This window comes from Glycine soja, chromosome 2, assembly GCF_004193775.1.
Source record: "Glycine soja cultivar W05 chromosome 2, ASM419377v2, whole genome shotgun sequence".
NCBI lineage: Eukaryota > Viridiplantae > Streptophyta > Magnoliopsida > Fabales > Fabaceae > Glycine > Glycine soja.
Genome location: NC_041003.1, coordinates 32130408 through 32150588, shown reverse-complemented (window position 1 = coordinate 32150588; position 20181 = coordinate 32130408). Strand labels below are relative to the sequence as shown.

At 33.1% G+C, this 20181-nt stretch overlaps 1 protein-coding gene and 1 long non-coding RNA gene across 3 annotated transcripts; both read left to right on the top strand.

Annotated features, from left to right (window-relative positions):
• Positions 1-1855: 1855 nt before the first annotated feature.
• LOC114392597 lies at positions 1856-10265 on the top strand. Of its 2 annotated transcripts, none has more exons than XR_003662349.1 (6): positions 1856-2022; positions 3783-3845; positions 3943-4044; positions 8676-9071; positions 9143-9663; positions 9809-10265. It is a non-coding gene; the product is annotated as an uncharacterized LOC114392597 (long non-coding RNA). The 2 variants fall into 2 exon arrangements; XR_003662350.1 differs by having other exon boundaries at positions 1856-2129.
• A 3920-nt stretch (positions 10266-14185) lies between these two features.
• Positions 14186-14719, top strand: LOC114375100 (agamous-like MADS-box protein AGL62). Its single transcript, XM_028332850.1, has one exon. It carries the CDS (start codon positions 14186-14188, stop codon positions 14717-14719), a length of 534 nt encoding a protein of 177 aa, XP_028188651.1.
• The last annotated feature ends 5462 nt before the right edge of the window (positions 14720-20181 follow it).

The window sequence follows — 20181 nt, the reverse complement described above, 5'->3', positions numbered from 1 at the left end:
TTTCATTAAATACGTTGTAAACACTATATATATATATATATACACATATATGAAAGACTTACGAGGCTTCACTTCTTTTATGTTGTGTCCTGTGAGACTATCACGAAGGATGAAGAGAAAGGAAATGATGTGGGTTCTGTGAGACTGAGAAAGGAATAAGGATTTCAAATAGCAATGCGAGAAAGAGAACAAAGTACAGAAACACGAAGAAAGGAGAAGAAACCTAACCTTTTGTGACCGACAATTGCAAAACCACAAGAGTGACAGTGAGGTTGCAACATGTCGTGACTGAGGGCGACAGTGATATTGCAGCGTCGTGAGAGGTTGCAATGTCAGAGGTGATAGAGTTACAGTGTCGTGAGAGGTTGCAAATCAGAGTGCCAAAGTGTTCGAGTGAGGATGATGAAAGTGAGAGGTTTCAAAGTTATTGAACTTCAGGGTTTTTAGTGCCAGACAATGATTAAAAGATCTCACAACATTGGTTTTTTTATTAAAAAAAACCGATGTTAACGAAGTAACCTCAACATCTGTTTTTCAAAAAATCGATGCTGACTTTTCTCTACGTTCTTTAGTAACATCGATTTTTGGTAAAATCAATGTTATTAAAGTTGGTTAACATCGACATTTTAAAAAACCGATGTTAATGAACTCGTGTTAACATCAGTTTTACAAAAAATCGATGTTAACAAACTCATGGTATTTATGAGATTGTCACCGCATTTTTGTTAACATCGGTTTTACGTAAAACCGATGTTAACTTAGCAATGTGAAAGTCATCATTTGTAGTAGTGCTACTTAATTAGTTTAAATAAAAAATTAAAAAACAAACAAAAAATTTTGATCCTATAACCATGAACACCTATGGTTGTTCTAAGATCGATTCTGACATTTTATGGGCCTAGAGCAAAATAACACATTAAGAGTGTCATATATAAATATTTTAAAATATAAATATTTATTATAATAAAAAATAAACACATAATTTCTGTAAAAATAATATTATTATTATAACAAGTGAATAACATGTAATACCACACGTTTGTTAATTTCAAAACAGTTGGTTGCTCATCCTCTTTGCAAGTGACGTAATAGCTTATGTGACTTTTAGTGTCACCGAGCAAGTCAGAAAAAATGATTTAAAATAATAGTTTCAGAATCATCGAGCAACATATGCAAAAAAAATAATCAAGCGATATAGTTTTAAGAATGTAATAATTTCACAAATAATTTAACATATCATTGTTTAATGATAATAACTAAAATCCAACTTCTAATTTTATCTTATAACGTACATTGCATTTAGGCTATAACATATCTCGTGCACCCTTGTATTATGCTTTTGTTATATATGCCTCATCTTTCTCTAATTAAACAATTACTCAAAGTCTATCATATCAATGTGAATATGCGATAACTATTCAAATTGTACTACCCGATGAGCTGTAATACGTACTCACCTACAAATTGGGAGGAAAAGGAAATGGGTTTAGCGGCTAGAGGTTAAGTGCACTACATAACTCTACACATATCTTTATATTCTGTTGTAAGGAGCTGGTATTTGTTTCTTCTTATCAATAAATATATTGATTCTAATTAGTATATCAACCAAGAATTGCAAAAGTAGTCACACAACACAATTCCAAGTTGATAAGAAAAGGAGGATAAATTCTACGTTAGAAAACAATTGTTGTGCATTTGGATGTGGAAATTGAATCAAATAATTCATTTTTTAAAGAAATTGAAATGCTATGTGGTAAATTTCTCTGTTTGAACAAAACATTTAAAAAGCATTTAAAATTCAAGCATATTAACCGAATATTTTAGTTAACTTAAAACACAAAAGTTCAAATTCCTTCAAAAAGAAAAAAAATTAAAATTCTCTCTCCGTAACAGCGCTCACTCGTTTCTCTGCCGATACTCACCCCTCTCTCCATACCAACGCTCACTCCTCTCTTTCGGTCTTTCCTCAGAGGTTCCGAGAACTCCTCTCTCCAATACCAGCGCTAACTCATCTCTCTGCAGGTACTCACTCCTCTCTCTCGATCTTTTCTCAGAGGTTCCGAGAACTCCGATCTCGACCCACGGTCTCATTCCCTTGCAATTTTGACCCACACTTTGGTTGTGCCACGGTGTGTTCATTTTTTTCGTTAATTTGTGATTTATTTTTTATTTAGTTGTTTGATTTCATTGATTTTGTATTGTGGGTACTCATTGTTTGATTTCATTGCTCATTGTTTGATTTCGTTTGTACCGTGGGCATTTTCGCAAATTTGTTAGGAACAGACCCTGCACAGTAGGTGCTTGTATTTATTCTTCTATAAGAACTTTGGTTTATTCACTTTGTGTTTGTTCTTCACTGTGTATATTCATCAAGCTTTGTAACCCACCCATGCCTCCGATTTGCTTTAGCATCTATGGAGGGAGGACTTTCCTCATGTGTTGAGCATTCATATTTCAAGATAAGGCGCTCATTTGTGTAGCCTTGGCTAGCTAGCTAGTGTTACCTGGACCATCCAGGGATTGCAGGATCAAAGAATTGAGTATGTGCTTGAGAGAGGGCATTCTTTGCAGAACAGAGAAGGGTGTGTTACAAAGCTTATTTAGAAACTCATTTTGACTTATTTGGAAACTTTTTTAGTCAAAAGACGAAAAGCCAGCATGGCTTAAAACTATAAATACGCGCTTATTGCATTATTGTAAGTTAGAGTTAGTAGATTTGTTAATTTGGTTTATAAATTCAAACTTTCCTGTTGACATTATTATTGGAAAAAAGAAACTAAAAATGGCTTGTTAAATTTAGAGTTATTCTCTTAAAAGTTGAAATCATTCATGAGCTGCAAGAAGCTACCCAATGTACTGACTTTTGGACAGATGTAAGTAATAAAAGATGTTGATATTTGCATATCATCAATATCAATCATGGTAGTTATTTCTTATTGTTGCAGCCTGTTACCTTATTATGTTCTAAAATGCTTCCTTATAGATGAAACCATAGATAGAACATACTCAATTCTTTGATCCTGCAATCCTCCTCATTTCTAGAAGAAAAAATTCAGGTTAAAAGGAGCGGATCCCCTATGCTGCTGTTTAGTCCCATAAATTAACCAAAAATTTAATGAAGAAAACTTATGGCCAAGGTCACTAGCAATTGATGAAAAGATGGTTAGGCAAAAAGTAAGGCACTCAGGATATTTGTAAACTCCTCAATATCTCAGCTGACCTATTATGCTACTACTTAAATGTGGAACACTTGTGCAGACTTACTTGCATACAAAGGTTTCAAATCATTCTCTTTAATTTGCATATGTTTAGAGTAAATAATAATCTAACAATTATAGATATTGTCAAGTTTAAACAATGTTGCCAAAATGACCAAAATGCAGTCACAATAACGGACAGAAAGGGGCTGATCAGCATTTCCAACCCTGCAAAGTCATACAACTCAATAACTACCACCTACACCAAATGTACAAATAATTTCGACAAAATTGGAATGATAAAATGAACTTTTTGTTTTAAATTTCAGAGCTATGGGATAATTGAACTTCAAGACTACATAACTACCTCCACCCCACCCCACCACACCCAAAATCCACCAAAAAACCCACTGTGAACCTTATGCAGACATTTTTTATCCTCCTCAAATTTGCTCTACAATGAGTTAGATGTAGTGTATGTACGGCTTATTAATAATATGGTGCATATATTTAATTCCTAACTCCTATCTTTTTCAAATTTTGAGAACTAATATTTTTTGCATTTGTTGTGGTCTATTTATATAGGATAGCAAAGTTGAGGCAATCCTTTGTCAACTTGCCAGTGATTTTCTTCCCATGATAGATGAGGTTCATCTACTAGTATATTAACCCTTTTCTTAGTTATCCAAATGGATTTTGTTTCTTGAATTTTAAAAGTAATTTATTTTGGATACAAAATTTTTAGGTGTATCAACAATTAGTTGAAAAGACAAAATCAACTCCTGGAGCTCTGGTTGAAAACAACAAGTTCTATCTTTCTGTTCATTTTCGTTGTGTTGATGAAAAGGTACAAACTATAAGCTATGAATTTTAGACATTCGTTTGTAACTATTTGCTGTGTTTTTGTTCCTGTTGATTTTTTTATTATTATATGGACTATTTATTTCTCTATTCATGAAAAAGTCTAAACCAAATGCACTATACATAGAAATAGAGTGAACTGGCACGCCAAGTGAAATCAATTTTAAAAGAGTACCCGAAACTTTGACTTACCCAAGGAAGAAAGGTGGGCCATGGTAACAACATGCGTTTATAATCTTATACACAACGGCAATTAAGAAACAAATATAGGGTGTAAAGCATGAGACTATTATGCTACTACTCAATATCTCAGCTGACCTATTATGCTACTACTTAAATGTGGACCACTACTAAGTAGATGATGAAGTTAAATTCATTGGAGGCTGAATGACATTTGTTATTTGTTCCCTCTGAGCATTGGGAACATTTGACTAATTAGGCATTTAGTTCCATTCAATGGTTTCTTTGAAATTTTATTTAAAACTCCAATATAATCCAAAACACGGGTACCACATTAGCCTCTGCAATTTCAGAGGCCTTCATCGGACAGCACCATAACCCCATGCCACTATGAGCCCAGATGCCATCCATGAGAAAGGCTCTGCACTATGGCATTTCAGTAGCAATTTGGCTGAGATCTGGCACACTACCATTTTTCACAGTAGATCCATTAGTCATTTGGCGGTTATATGTATTTTTTTTTTATCGGCAAAAATATATATATATTTCATTATGTAAATAGGGATGAAGTACCAGAGGTACTTTGTACATAGATAGGATCCCATAGATATGGTTCCTCAGAAAAAAAAAAAAACTAATACAGTTTAATTAGGAACCATATTATGGCTAATACATCTGTTAAAGCCCTAGTAAAATCTACCCTCTACTGATACAAAAAGCCTTGTCAAATATGACTTGACCAGTGGTTAAAGTTAATTGTGAAATCTTTCTCGAAATTTGTAAGCCAGGTCCAGGTTAGTAACATTGCATCCTCCATCAGCTTGTTTCCATTGAAGCTTTCATTTGAAAATACAATTTTATTGCGCATCTGCTAAATGGATCATACCACAACCACCCACCAGCATTGCCATCTCTTAACCCTTATGCCAGCCACCTGGACAAATGAATGTTGAAGGAAGTGACAGCGAGGGTTTAAAGGAAGAACACTGCTAATATTCATCCACGACAAAGTTTCCCACCAAATAGACTGAATTTTAGTGCAGTGAATGAATAAATGAGATGCCTCCTCCTCCACCTTGCCACAAAAAGGACATAAAAACTCCATAATCTGCACTTGCCTCCTCTGTAAATTTTTCTTTGTTGGCAATCTATCTTTAAAAAGTCTCCACGCAAATACTGCATATTTTCTGGGGATCCTCAACTTCCATATCTCCGCAAAACCTTCCTCCTTGCTTCCAGCTGCTCCCTCCTCCCATAAAAACTGATATGCATTATGTGTAGAATATATACCTGATGGGTGTCCTATCCATTCCCACTCATCATCTCCTTGTTGCTGTATGGATCTACCTTCAACTTCTCCAAGGAAACTAATAGCCGAGTCAATTTCGAAGTCAAAAAACGGTCTTCTCCAAAGGAAACGCCACTCCCATCCATTAACATTGTGAAATCCCATTTGTCGGATAGACTGGTGCTGCTGTGATGAAATGAGATAAATTCTAGGGTATTTTTCTGCTAGTGATATCCCCTGACTCAGCCACCTATCCTCCCAAAATTTGATCCTTTCCCCAACTCCAACCTTCCATCTAAACCCATCTTGGAGGGCTCTACCCTGACATGGGTAATGTAAAGCTCTTTTTAAGTCCCTCCATCAGACTGACTCATTGGCTGCCCTGCCCTCTTCCTCCAGCCCCCTCCCTCCACCATATTTCGACTCCAGTACTCTAGCCCAAAGCTCCCCTTGGTTCTGCAAAAGATGCCACTTCCATTTGCCTAGCAGAGCTAGGTTAAAAGTACTGATGTCTTTCATGCCAAGGCATCCCCTCTCTTTTGGTAAACAGACGGTCTCCCATCTAATCCATGCAATCTTCTTTTGGTCAGAACCACCTCCCCATAGGAATCTGCGCTGTATTTTCACTAACTTATCTACCACTGATTGAGGCACCCTGAAAAAAGAAAAGAAATAGATAGGAATTGATGTTAGTACTGCCTGTATTAATGTCACTCTCCCCCCAAATGAGATGTGCCTTTGCTTCCATTTTCCCAACTTTCTCTCACAATTTTGGATAATCGATTCCCACATATGACACCTCCTCAGATTGGCCCCTATGGGTATGCCAAGATAAACAAAAGGAAAAGTCATCAAACCACAATTCAGATAATTGGTCGCAGCTTGCTTCCCATGGTTTGAAACTCCAAAAGCTCCAAAACTACTTTTAGCAAAATTGATCTTTAAGCCTGAGACCAGTTCAAAGGACCTTAGGATAACTTTTATAGCTTCAACATTCTCCTTAGACGCTTCCCCAAAGAAGATTGTGTCGTCCGCATACTGTAGGACACTGATGGCGGTTAAATGTATAATAAGCGCCTAAAAAATTTTGTCACCGAGTGTAACCATTTTCCATATTGCTAGCCTAAAAAATCAAAATAATACCACAATATTTGATTAGAAAATAACGTAGCTGAGAGTAATTCGAGTAATCCCCTCAGTCCTGTCTTGCTGACATTGATGTGTGAATGTAATTAAAATACTTGAGAAATCAAAATTCTTTTTTTTTGAGTTTCTAATAATTTTAAGTTTTTAATAAATGAATAATTTTTATTTTGAGTTTCTAATAATTCTTTTATTATATTATATTCTTGATATATTAAAGTTTTTATTTTGAGTTTATGTTATCAGCCAAGTTATACTTACACCTTAAATACATAGGTTAAATTTTAAAACATAAAAAATAAGATATGGGCATTAAAATTTAGAGCTTATTTACATCTTTTACCTATATATTTGTTTTAAATCTCAAAATATTATCTTATATCATTATCATGTAGTTTGGATTGAGAAGAAATGGATCCTAGTATTGTTGACACTGCACTTACTTCAAGAAAACGTAAAAGAGAAGAGTATAAGAATATAATCTTATTAGTTTATGCTTGTGTTGTTCATATGGTCATTGGTGTAGTGACATGGTATCATAATAACTATTTTGTTAAGGAACCAACCCGTAATTGGAAACTAGAACATCACAGCTTCCTTAATCATCTTTATAGAGGGACCGATAAAGATTGCATTGAACAATTGAGGTTTAGTAAAAATGCATTTTTTAACCTTTGTAGAATTTTACAAGAAAAGGATGGATTAGTAAGAACAAGAAATGTTCCAACAACTAAAGCAGTAGCAATGTTTTTACATATCCTTGCTCACAACCTAAAGCATAGGGTAGTGCAATTTAGTTATTGTAGATATAAGGAAACCATAAGTAGGCAATTCAATGATGTCTTGAGAGCGGTAATGAAACTGAGCAAAGACTATTTGAATTTTCAACCCTGTACTTTAGAAGGTGCGGAAGCAAACAAGTGGATTTGGTTTGAGGTAAGTTTATCAATTGTTAGGAGAGATTAGTTAATTATAAAATTTCCTTATAATCTAAAAAAATTGTCTTGTTTGTAGAGATGTATTGGAGCACTTGATGGGACTTATATTCCGGTTACAGTTTCTCCTGATGAGAGACCTAGATATCGTAATAGAAATGGTGATGTCTCTACAAATGTGTTAGCTGCTTGTGGTCCAAATTTAAGGTTTATTTATGTGTTACCTGGGTGGGAAGGGTCTACAGGAGATTCTCAAGTATTACGAGATGCATTACGTTGTCAAAACAAACTTGAAATTCCAACTGGTAATATTTCTTGGAAATAATTTTTTTCTTTTTTTTTTTGTCTAGTTTAAGCCTATGTTCGTTATTTTAAACATGGTAGGTAAGTACTCTCTTGTGGATGCGGGATATACCAATGGTCCGGGGTTTTTAGCACCATATCGAGGGACTAGATATCATCTCAATGAGTGGATTGGAAACACCCCTTAAAGTTACAAGAAGTTATTTAATCTTTGTCATGCAAGTGCCCACAATGCAATAGAAAAGTCATTTGGGATCTTGAAAAAAAGATGGAGTATATTAAGAACTCCTTCATTTTTTGATATAAAGACAAAAATAAGAATTATTAATGCTTGTTTTGTGTTTCACAATTTCATAAGAGACAAGCAACAAACTAATAAACTTTTAGAAGTTCAAGACTTAGAATTCTTATATGTTTTTTATGAAGAGTTAGTCCATCAATCAAGGGAAGGAGTTCAAAATAATCTCATAGATGATATCATAACTATTCAAGCTACTAAGGAATGGACAAGATTTTGAGATACATTAGCTATGAATATGTTTGCTAACTATCAAGTTAGAAGAAAATTTGCTTAGGGATAGTTCTTTTTTAAATGTAATTTGCTATTGCAGACAAACTTTGTGTGCTTTGTTACTATTGTACTTTTGAAGATAGACTTTTATGTACTTTGCTATTGCATAAAAACTCTACTTGAAATATTTTTTATGAGTGTGCAATGGACTAGTCAAATGAATAAAGTAGGTTGCATCTAATATTTGTTATGTGCAGGTTAAATAAGTGACATTAACTTCAATGGAGTCATCTAATGAAAAGATGACAGGCAAAAGAAAAGTTTTAGGAAAAAATAACGAGGAAACAAAAAGTTATTTTACATGAAATTTGGAGATGGAACGTGTATTGGTTGATGTACTTAGAAATCAAAGGAATTTGGGCAACAAGGGTGACAGAGGTTGGAAAAGGTCAGCATTGAATGCTACAACCGTAGCGTTGTCTACAAGCTTCAATGTTAATGTCACCTAAGATAATGTCAAAAACCGTATCAAATTATGGAGATCGTGGAATGGTATTGTAAGTGACATCCTTGTCTAGAATGGGTTTAATTGGTATGGCACTAAGCACATGATCACAATTGAGAATGAAAATGCTTGGGATGAACAATGCACTGTAAGTATTCTTTAATATGTTGCTATTTGTTATTCAAAGTAGATTGGATTTGACTTTTTCTTGTTTTCCAGTCGCATAAATCGGCTAAACCGTTTCGATTCAAGGTGCTTCAAAACTGGGATGATATAGTGGATTTGTGTGCTAAAGATAGAGCCATTGGTCATGGAGCTGAAATGGCTATGGATGCTGATGAAGCGATGAGTAGAGAAACAAATAAAGTGGAATGCATCGGGTTAGGTGTTACTGCTACCATAGACTTAGAAGAACCAAGCTCTAATACAAAAGGAAAAAGACAAGGTTCAACTTGTTCAGGCACACATTCTCACAAGAGAAGATGGGAGAAAAAAGAAGGAATATCAGCTTCTTTGGATAAGATGACCAACTCTTTTAACCGAATGGTAGAAAAAATGGATGGATGAAGATATTCGAGAAGTGTTACGTGAGACGACTTTGATACATGGTCTTAATAGACAACAATGGGCTAAAGCTATTAAATGGTTAGCTGACGATCCAAAGTCGTTAGCTACCGTGAAAGTCCTCCCAATTCACAGAAAGACATTATGTTTTAACACAACTTGCAGAATGAAACTTGGTGAGTAACCTTTTGTCTACATTTCCAATTTCAACTTTCAAATTATAAAATTGTGTCTTTTTTATGTCTAGTTGAAGTGATATTTTTACTATAGTTATTTGCATTTCCTATTGTGACTTATATTATCTTGTTTCTTCCATGTCAGATTATTCTGAGCAAGGAATAGGGAGGAATTGCATTCTTACAAAGCAAGAAAAAAAATTTATTATTCTAAAATTGTTTGATTATGTTGTTTGTTTTGGATCCTCTAATTTGCAAAATAATTCGGGAATTATTAAATATTATAAGTGAAGTGACATTAATGTTGATGATATATGATTTTAGGTTTTTTATGGATTGAAGTATTTTCTTCCCTTAAGAACAATGAAATTAATATCATTTGAATTTTGTATGAGATAATTGTCCTTAAATCACTTATAAAATTATTTAATTCTTCCATGTCAGGTTATTCTGAGCAAGGAATAGGGAGGAATTGCATTCTTACAAAGCAAGAAAAAAAATTTATTATTCTAAAATTGTTTGATTATGTTTTTTGTTTTGAATCCTCTAATTTGCAAAATAATTCGTGAATTATTGAATATTATAAGTGAAGTGACATCAATGTTGATGATATATGATTTTAGGTTTTTTATGGATTGAAGTATTTTCTTCCCTTAAGAACAATGAAATTAATATCATTTGAATTTTGTATGAGATAATTGTCCTTAAATTACATAATTATTTAATTCTAATATGTTTTTTAAAATTATTGCGAGACTAGGTAATTAATTTTTTTAACAAGAATAAGGAATTACATATCATTCCTCTTTTAATTTTGCAGTATTGTTTAATCCAAGTTTTTTTGTGTTACTACAAGAATATTGTGTAAGATTCAAAATTGTTTAGCATTAAAATTATTTTTGATTATTTAATTATTAAATATTAAAAAAATATAATAATATATTGTATAACATTAAATTTATTTTGAATATTTAACTATTTAAAAATGACTCATATTTATTTTCATTCAATATTAAAATTTTAATTTTCAAATAAATATTTAAGAATGAAAACTTGAATTTCATTGAAATTGAATTACTTTATCCAAATAAGGAAATTAAAAGACAAGCAATTGAATTGTCTCATTCAAACAAAATATTTATAAAATGAAAGGAATTTAAATTAAGATAATTAAAATGTTGTGCATTTAAATTTTTTTGAAATTTTTTAATCCCTCATCCAAACACAGGCTGCTGTAGTATGAGATAGAAAATTCAATTCAATAAAATAAGATTATTGTTCCCTCACAAATTCAATTCAATTCAGTGTATCACGGTTCCTATTTTTTTCTTGGCTCTCGTTGCCTTAGTTTGTTACTGTCCAACATTTATCATAGCAAAAGTATTGCCGTTGTCACAAAGCTAGAAACTGGTGCAGGTTTTTAAATAACTCGATGGAAAATGAATGGTCAATATAAATTTGAAGCTTGAAAATTGAAATTCGAGGTTGAAATTTGGGAACCTAAAATAAGAAGTGGAGAAGGATAAGCTCAAACAGTAGATTGGATGAAACCTCTAGTCTTAGCATCAAAATGAATCCTATTAATTTTTTAAAAAATATCATCACTAACTTTTTTTTGGGCCCCACTTCTTCTTGGGCCTAGAGCCAATGCATCTATGTTCAGCGTGGGACGTGGACCTGACGTGTTTCTGGACAAAAAATTATCCAAATCAAACATAAAAAAATATAATTTGATTTGATTTGAATTTAATATTAAATCCGAATCAAATCATTCTTGTAGTTTGGTTTGGCTAACTTATTTATATGTAGCATATATAATGTAGAAGATTTATTTCAATTATAAGTTCACTTGACTCCTTAAAAGATTAAAATAGTTCATGATTCCCAAGTTGTAAGATAGTGGTGAGTAGTATATTGGTTCTTTGTGATTAGATAGCATGAATTTTACATGTTTAGTTAAAATTACAATACAAATCATATTTAAATATTAATTATAATTTTAAATATTATATAATTTTTTTAATAATTTAAAAAAATTGACCACGTGAATAAAATATAAATTTGTATAATTTAGTTAAATTATATTTTTTTTATATTTTTCATAATTTGTAAAAAAAAAATAATCAAAAGTTAATTTTTATAAAATTATACGTAATTTTAATGAAATGGTAATTTTTTTCGTTTAAATATAATTTATATTAGATCCTATTATTATTTGATTTGTTATTCAATGCACTCCAAATATTAGCTTATCTTGCTCTTATTCTATCATGTTCTTTTCTTGCTCTTTTATCCTATCAAATCTTCCCACGAAACCAGCTATTAGGATAGTATTATAAAAGGCAACCAACTTAAATACATGAAATTATGTAATTGAATGACAATATAAAAATTATTTACGTGATTAATGCATGTATTATTTATTTATTTAATCTTAATTCTACAAATATCTAAAGTACATTATTTTATACCTACCCTTGTATTTAGGGCTGACAATGAACCAAACCAATTTGACATTAATTTGAGACTCAAATCAATAATTAATTTGTTAACATTGGTTCATGCACCAAATAAGATGAACTTGAGCTAAAGATTAAGCTTGTTATATAAATGAACTAAACTTAAGCAATGCACAATTAGATTTATTTGTTTTATGAATCGACTCAATAGATAGATAAATAGATATGAACTGAACTTAAGCTATGTACAATGAGATTTGTTTGGTTTATGAATGAACTCGATAGATAGATAGATAGATAAACAGACAAACAAACAAACACATATATATAATAATATATTTATTGGGTAAATACCCATTTACGTCTTTAAATATGTTAGGCGCTGACAATTAAGTCCCATAAAGATGAAAAATTAAAATTTTGTCCTCGAATATGTACAAAGTGCAATAAATTTGTAATATTATTAAGTTTCATCAATTAACTCAAATGGTTGTGTCTATGTGACACCTTTGGTGATGATGTGACAACTAACCATTGTCACATGTCATTCACCTAGTTGTCATGTGTCAATAAATTTACTTTTTAATTTGGTCTCTGAAGTTAATAACTTGTTGGCATTTTAGTCATTGAACTTAATCACTTATTGATATTTTGGTCCCTGAACTTAACACATACTATTAATTTGGTCTTTGAAAGCACTTTCAAATTTCAATTAAGTCTTATGTTACATGAAATTATTAGTATAGACATTATCATATTCTCTCAATTTTATTATTTTTGCAATCCTACCATTTAAATTTTACTATAAATATGAAACTAATTTACAAGTGATTACATCACAATAGTAAGTGGTATATACAGGACACTACTAATAAGATATCTTCTACCCAAATCAAGTTATCATCTTATATGTTATTAATATGTATATAATGTTAGATTAATTAACTAATTAATCTATTTTATAGACTAATATTAATGATGAAAAGACCATTAAAAAAACTTGACAATTAGAAACGAAGAAAACTAATGGTAGAACTAATTTATTGCACATTTTGCAAATCTGGGATCATTTTAATTTTCCATCTTTCAAAGACCTAATTGTTAATGCCTAATAAATTCAAGTACGAAAATGAGTATTTACCCTATAATCATAATTTCAAATTGAATTGAGTTAATGATCTAAATCGAGTTGTTCATGAGCTTGAATTAAATTATGTTTGAACTTGAAAAAAAAGTTAATATTAAACTCAAGTCTAGCTTCAAACAAAACCAATTCATATCGAGTAAAATTGAGATAAACAAGTTCAACTCGATATGACTCATTTCCAGTCTTGCTAGTTGCACCCATTGGACAAGAATTTCCTTTTGCTCTTTTATCTTGAGCTAGTTTAACTATATTTTTACTAGCGATGCAAACGACAAGGGGGTGTAAAGTTAAGTGCACCAAAAAGATTTTTGACATATAGTCAACAAGAGAAATGCTAGAAATACACTCTTTTATTGTTAAAATTTATTGAAAATGAAAAAAATTTGTGGGACTTATATCATATTTAACGGGTCTCTCTCTAGATTTTATAAATCAATAAATTCTAACTCTTTAGAGAAAGTGTGTTAAAACTTAAAAGGAGTGTGTTAGAGATAGAGAGTGTAAATGAAAAGTATATGAAAAGGAGTGTGTTCCTAGAACTTCTCTAGTAAACAATTACCAATCGGTTTCCTTTATTAATTATTAAACATTTTTCTCCAAATAAATGATAAGATAGAGAGTGTAAATGAAAAGTATATGAAAAATTTCAGCTACAAATATGCATATATTTACCTCAGATGCTGAATATAGAAGGTTAAATGTATATACCATATAAGGCCTTCAAATGAGATTCCCAGAATTGCTAATCTAGAAACTACTTTAATGCGGTCAAAACACAAGCTAGAAAGTCCACAAAGGCGCGCATTTGATTTGTCAAATCAAACTTTGGTCCACTAAACTAGACTCTGTAGTTCTATAAATTGAACTCAACCTTTCTTCTATGCCACACCTCATATTCATATTTCATATAATACCCATGGATTCAGAAAACGTGCCAAACTTGAGCGACGTCACTAAGAAGACCAAAGGTCGGCAAAAGATAGAGATGAAGACGATAGCCAACAAGTGTAGCCTTCAAGTGACATTTTCAAAGCATCGAACTGGAGTTTTCAAGAAAGCGAGTGAGCTTGCCACCCTTTGTGGTGTGGACCTTGCTGTGATTATGTTCTCTCCCAATAACCATGTTTACTCCTTCGGTAGCCCTAATGTGGATTCTGTAATCCAACGTTATACGACAGAGGGCCCACCTCCCCTCTTCACCCAAGACCTCAATGAGGCCCCTTGCACCATGGATGAGGGAGAGCTCCAAGCACACCTCAACTGTTTGTCCAACCAAATTGACGCGGAGAAGCAACGTGTAGAGGATCTAAACCATTTGTTGATGGCTGCGAAGGATCACATCTGGTGGGATGTGCCAATTGAAAGCATGAGCAATGCCCAACTCGAGAAGTACCATAAGATGTTGAAGGAGATAAAGTTGAAACACATGAGACATACACATGGAGAATGATCTATTTTTGGGTTCTTTTGATTTCTTCATATGAGATCTATCATTGTTGATGTCCTACTTAAATTTTTAGTTTGTGTTTTTCAATTCTGGTTTAGAATAAGCACTAGCTTAATCGGTTTCATGTGTGGGACATGGTTAGGACTGATTATCTAGGGTTTAGGTTTTGTTATCTTAAATATAATCTTCATCATGTTGTTGGTGAACCGTGTTTTCTTTATGTTGTTTCTTTGATTTTTAATTGGGGATTGTAGTTGTTCATGTAGTTTCTACATATTGTGTTGTTTCAATGAAAGGACATCTTGTATAAGTAAATTTATAATTATATCTAAAATTTCAATCTTTTGAACTCCAATCTTTTGAAAGGCATAGGTATAAACAATTAAAATTCAATTCCATTTTGTTAGGGTCAAAGAAACAATACTAATGTATGTTACTCAGATTGACATCTGGTTATCCTCAATTCCAGGACAAAAAAAGTTTTTTGTGCATAAACGAAGCTATGAAAAATAATTTGTACAGTAAGACATAGGAAAAAGAAACAAGATCTAAAATCTAAGAAGTACCTTTTCTCATGCTTAACTTCTGGTGCAATGACTTTCAACTGGTCACGTAAATGTTCCTGATCTAAACCAATCAATTGTTCCATCTGTGCTAGTCCAACAGGATACCAACAACCAGATTTGGGATTTGCTTCTTGATTGGACATGCTAGTTCGGAAAGCAGAAAAACTAAAACCCACAAGCCTTTCACGGAGCTCCTTTTCACTGCTTAGAAGAACTTTAGTCACTTAGTAATTTTTTTTCCATGGCAGGACATACATCTTCCAGCTTTTGAAACTTTTTGTTTATTTTAGTTATTTGATCAGCATCCAGCTCTACTAACATTACACATCTACGTATTATATTGAGAGAAGTGTAGTAGTTGAGAAGGAATATCTGACAAGCTTGAAGAGAAGAATGATAAAACTTTTCCAGGAGGAGGATCCATATCTAATTGTAGAAAAGATGATAAGATCCACCTGATAAGTAAATGCTCTGCATATTTTAAATTGTTTTCCTTGAATGATGATAATGCTGCAATTATATCTTAAAGAACCAGAGGCTTATCATGACAATGATATTGGTCTAAAGACCAAATGATATTGGTTCCCCAAGAAGTTAACTCTTTCTCCAATGTAAAATGAAAAGGGAGATTTCAGCTGAGCATCCACTTGTAGCCCAACAATCCAAAAGTATTCAGTAGTTGCCCTCATAATCCAAAGTTCAAGAAGAATGTCAAATTTCAACATTTGTAATTTTTCTTTCATGAAACCTATATTTAGGAAAAGACAAAGGGTACAAGATAAGATTACAGAAGCGTAGTGAAAACATTAAGCTACAAATGTTTTTTGTTTCAACTTTCAAGGTCAAATGGCAGTACAATCATTGTAAATATTCAAGATTTCTATCCGTTGGCATCCTTTTCCTACTTTGGACTGGAGTGACTTGAGTTGCAATTTTGTATGAAAATACTTCCAATTGGTGCCAAGTTATAATTAACCAGGAAAAAAAATGCATTTATCCCTGAACCCCCCTTCTCACTCTGTCTCCCAACATACTCAACCAGGAAAAGAAGCCAAGAAAATGATAACTTGAAAATCATGTTTATACCTTCCTTCATACATTCGATTCAGTTTCTCAACATTGAAACAATGAACCAGCAATAACAAGCAATAATAATCACTGATTAAACTGAAAATAAAAAACACTGAAAATGCAATAATAATCACTTGTCAAAGCAAAAGCAAGGACAAGAATTTCATGTGAGTATACATAGCTAACAGCCAGCAAAGCACTGATTAGACCGAGCAAAATAAATAAATAGAAGATATTAAAACTGAAAATGAAATTGCAAATCAACCCATTTAACATAATGCTTCTTTGAAAAAAGCTAAACATATTTAGCAGTTTGGAACTTAAGATTAATATAAATTGTAGGCTCTCTCTTAAGTAGGGTTAAGGAATCAATGGTGAACTACAAAGTCACCTATTAGCTACACAGAACAGAGGAATAAATAATAAGTTACAATCAAACATCAACATCTATGAATATATCCCCCCTTCTTTAGTTTGACTACTGATAAACTTTGTGAATTTATCCCCTTCTTTAGTTTCCTAGTTTCCTAGACATCTATGAACGACATCATTTTGATGCATTAAAATATATGAATATGTAAAGGATTGATATACAAATGCATAAAGCTAGAATGGAAAGAAAATATCATACAGTAGCAATGACAAGATTTCCATGGGACACTTCCACACCAAAACATGAATCAAATGCATCTCTTGAAATCTGCAAGAAAAAAAAAATGATTTAGTAGGGAAAAAACAAAAGATCATACTGACAAGGGGAGATAGAAACTAAAAAGGACAGTAATAACATATGCAGATTGAACTGTTATGAGGCATATCAAAAACAAGGGTTACTTCATCAAGACGATTCTCATGCAAAATCCAGCTCCGCACTAAATTATCCTATCAAATTTAAACAACAATTCATTCATCATAAATACATCTAATCTATGCACGTCAAAAGCACCAAAAAAAATTAGAAGACATCTTAGCAACCATACAAAAATAAATGAAAGAGTGTAAAGCAACATCTTGCTGAATGTATTATTGTATTATAGACGGTAAAAAGTTGGTCAAATGACCTATTTGTATCTATCTTTTTTTTTTTTCATTTTAATCTTTTATCTTTTAAAAAGAGTTTATTAGTTCTTTATCTTGCTAAATTGAGTCAAATCGGTCAAACGCAGTTAATAATTTAAAATATTAACAGCGAAAAACCACCACAAAATTTGTTTCAGTTCTTCCCTTCTCCTTCCTATTCTTCTCCCCACACAAACCCAAAAAATAAAATTCTACCTAAATTTCTTTCCCCAAAATCCTAACTCCCCAGAATTTCGCTACGCCCTCTATATCCTCTCCAACCGCCTCACCCCGACACTGCCGCCGTTGTCGACTCACGTCGCCTGGGTAGCGAGTCAAAGAAGTGAGTCAGTCCGACTCGACGGTGATTCTTTTCTCCTCAGGAACCATTGGGAACTTGAAGGGTATGTTCCTCATGCACAGCAACTTTATTGCACTAATTGGAGGGTTCTATCACCTCAGAAACGTGGTGGATGGTGACCCGCACCTGGTGTCGCTCTTCACGTAACCCCTGTTACACGTGTTCGGGTTCTTCATGCTGGTTAGAGCCATTACCATCAGGGAGACGCTCGTCTTCCTGCAGAGGTTCGACTTCGAAGGGATGCTCAAGGCCATAGAGAAGTATAGAATCACCTACATGCTGCTGTTGCCGCCACTCGTGGTGGCGCTGGCAAAGTCAGAGCTCGTGAAGAAGTATGATCTGAGCTCGCTCCGATAATTGAGCTGCCAAGGTCTTCAGAGCCAAATTCCCCAACGTGGAAATTGGGCAGTTGAACAAACTGCTTTATTTATTTATTTAACTTTTTCTGCATTTTAGGGGAAAGAAATTTGGGGGAAGAATTTGAGTTTCTCGGTTTGTGGGGAGGAGAAGGAAAGAGCTCAAAAAATATATTTTGCGCTAGTTTTAACTGTTAATATTTTTAAATATTAACGGCATCAAATTTTAGTGGAAAAAAAAAGTCAACTTGAATTAACTTAAAAAGATAATAAATTAATAGAAACTTTTTAAAAGATAAAGAACTAAAATGAAAAAAAAAAAGGTAAAAGACCAGTCTTTTGGCATAAAGAATTTAATGTATAATCTAGTAAACTAATCTTATAACTCTCCAGTTAATATAAAACATAAAACTAATCATTCTTGATACCAAATTTTTGCTTCATTATGAAAGCAAATCGGTTGAAGCCATGAAATGAGTTCAGAGTTTCAAATTCTAGAAAAGTAAGCAAGTAAATTGTATGACATTATATTTAGGTCATCCACATCATGATGCCTTATGGAAGCTCTCAAAACTTGTAACAAGACAATACCTAATAAAACTTTGAATGATTGTTGTCCTTCATATTGTTTTGGTAAGGCACACTGCCCTCTACTGCTTCAACTACTGTTTATAGTGCTCCTCTTGAACTCCTCTTTACTGATTTTATGGGGAGCACCACTGAGTCATCTAGTGGCACTATTATTTTCTCACATGCAAATTTATCTTTCCAAAACACAATCTAACACACTCCAATGATTTTCTTAGTTTAAATCTACAGCTGAATTGTAGTCTAACACTAAACTCGGGTCATTCAAACAGATTGGGGTGGGGAATTTTGTCCTTTTCTGTTCAATTTGGAAATTGTACAGACTCAATTGTGGCCACACTCATATTCGAAATGAGTCAGTAGAAAGGAGACACATACATATAGTAGAAACAAGTCTCTTACTCCTGGCTCATGCCTTTCTCGATTCTCACCGCAATTTTATTAATAAAGTGTCATGTTCTGCACTTCAATCACAATCCCCAAATTTCAAACTTTATAATCAATATCCTAATTACACACTCTTAAAGGTGTTTTGGCTGCACTTGATTTCCATTTTTCAGACTCAGACCTTATAAAATGTCCTTTAGCTCAAATGGATGGATGTGTCTTCCTAGGTTACTCCATCTCTCATAAGGGACAAGTGTGTCTGTGTGTGGATTCTAGAGACTATTTCCTTGGGATTGAGGTTCAGCATCTTTGTGATGGCTCCCTCCTATCCCAATCCAAGTATATCAATGACTGGAAGCCAAGATGACAGGCAAAAGGCATCTCTACCCCTACGTTAGGTAACAACAAACTCTCTTGTTTTGGGTCCAATTATGTTGGAAGACCCCACTTTTTACAGGTCCCTAGTGGGGGCACTACAGTATGCCACTATCACTAGACTAGAAATAAGCTTTGCATTGAACAAAGCATGTCAATTTTTGTCCCAGAAATTGGAGAAGCACTCAAAAATAGTGAAGAGAATTTCGAGATACCTTAAAGGAATTGTTAACCATGGTCTACTAATTCAAACTATTCATACTTAACAACCATCTCTTATTGCATTATGTGATGCAAACTAGGCCTCATTAATAGATGATTGATCAAAGGTCCTCTTTAGGTGCTTGTATATATCTTAACCCGAATTTAATTTTATAGTGGCTCAAGAAACAAAATTTAGCGGCCTAGTCCAGAATTGAGGCTGAGTACTGCATCTGAAATCCTATGGATTCAATCTCTTCTGAGTTTTTTCAGACTCCAAAGATCTACTATTACAACCTTAGTACAATCTGTCACACAATCTTGTTTGGCACTCCAGGACAAAGCATATGAAATTGGGCACTTTTTTATGAGCAAAAAGGTCCTAAATAAAAGCATGTTAGTGTGTCGCGTTCCATCTCCAGACTAATATGCAAATACTCTTACTACTAAAGCTATAACTCTTTTGTGGTTTGTTGTCCCTTCATGAGAAACAAATAGTGT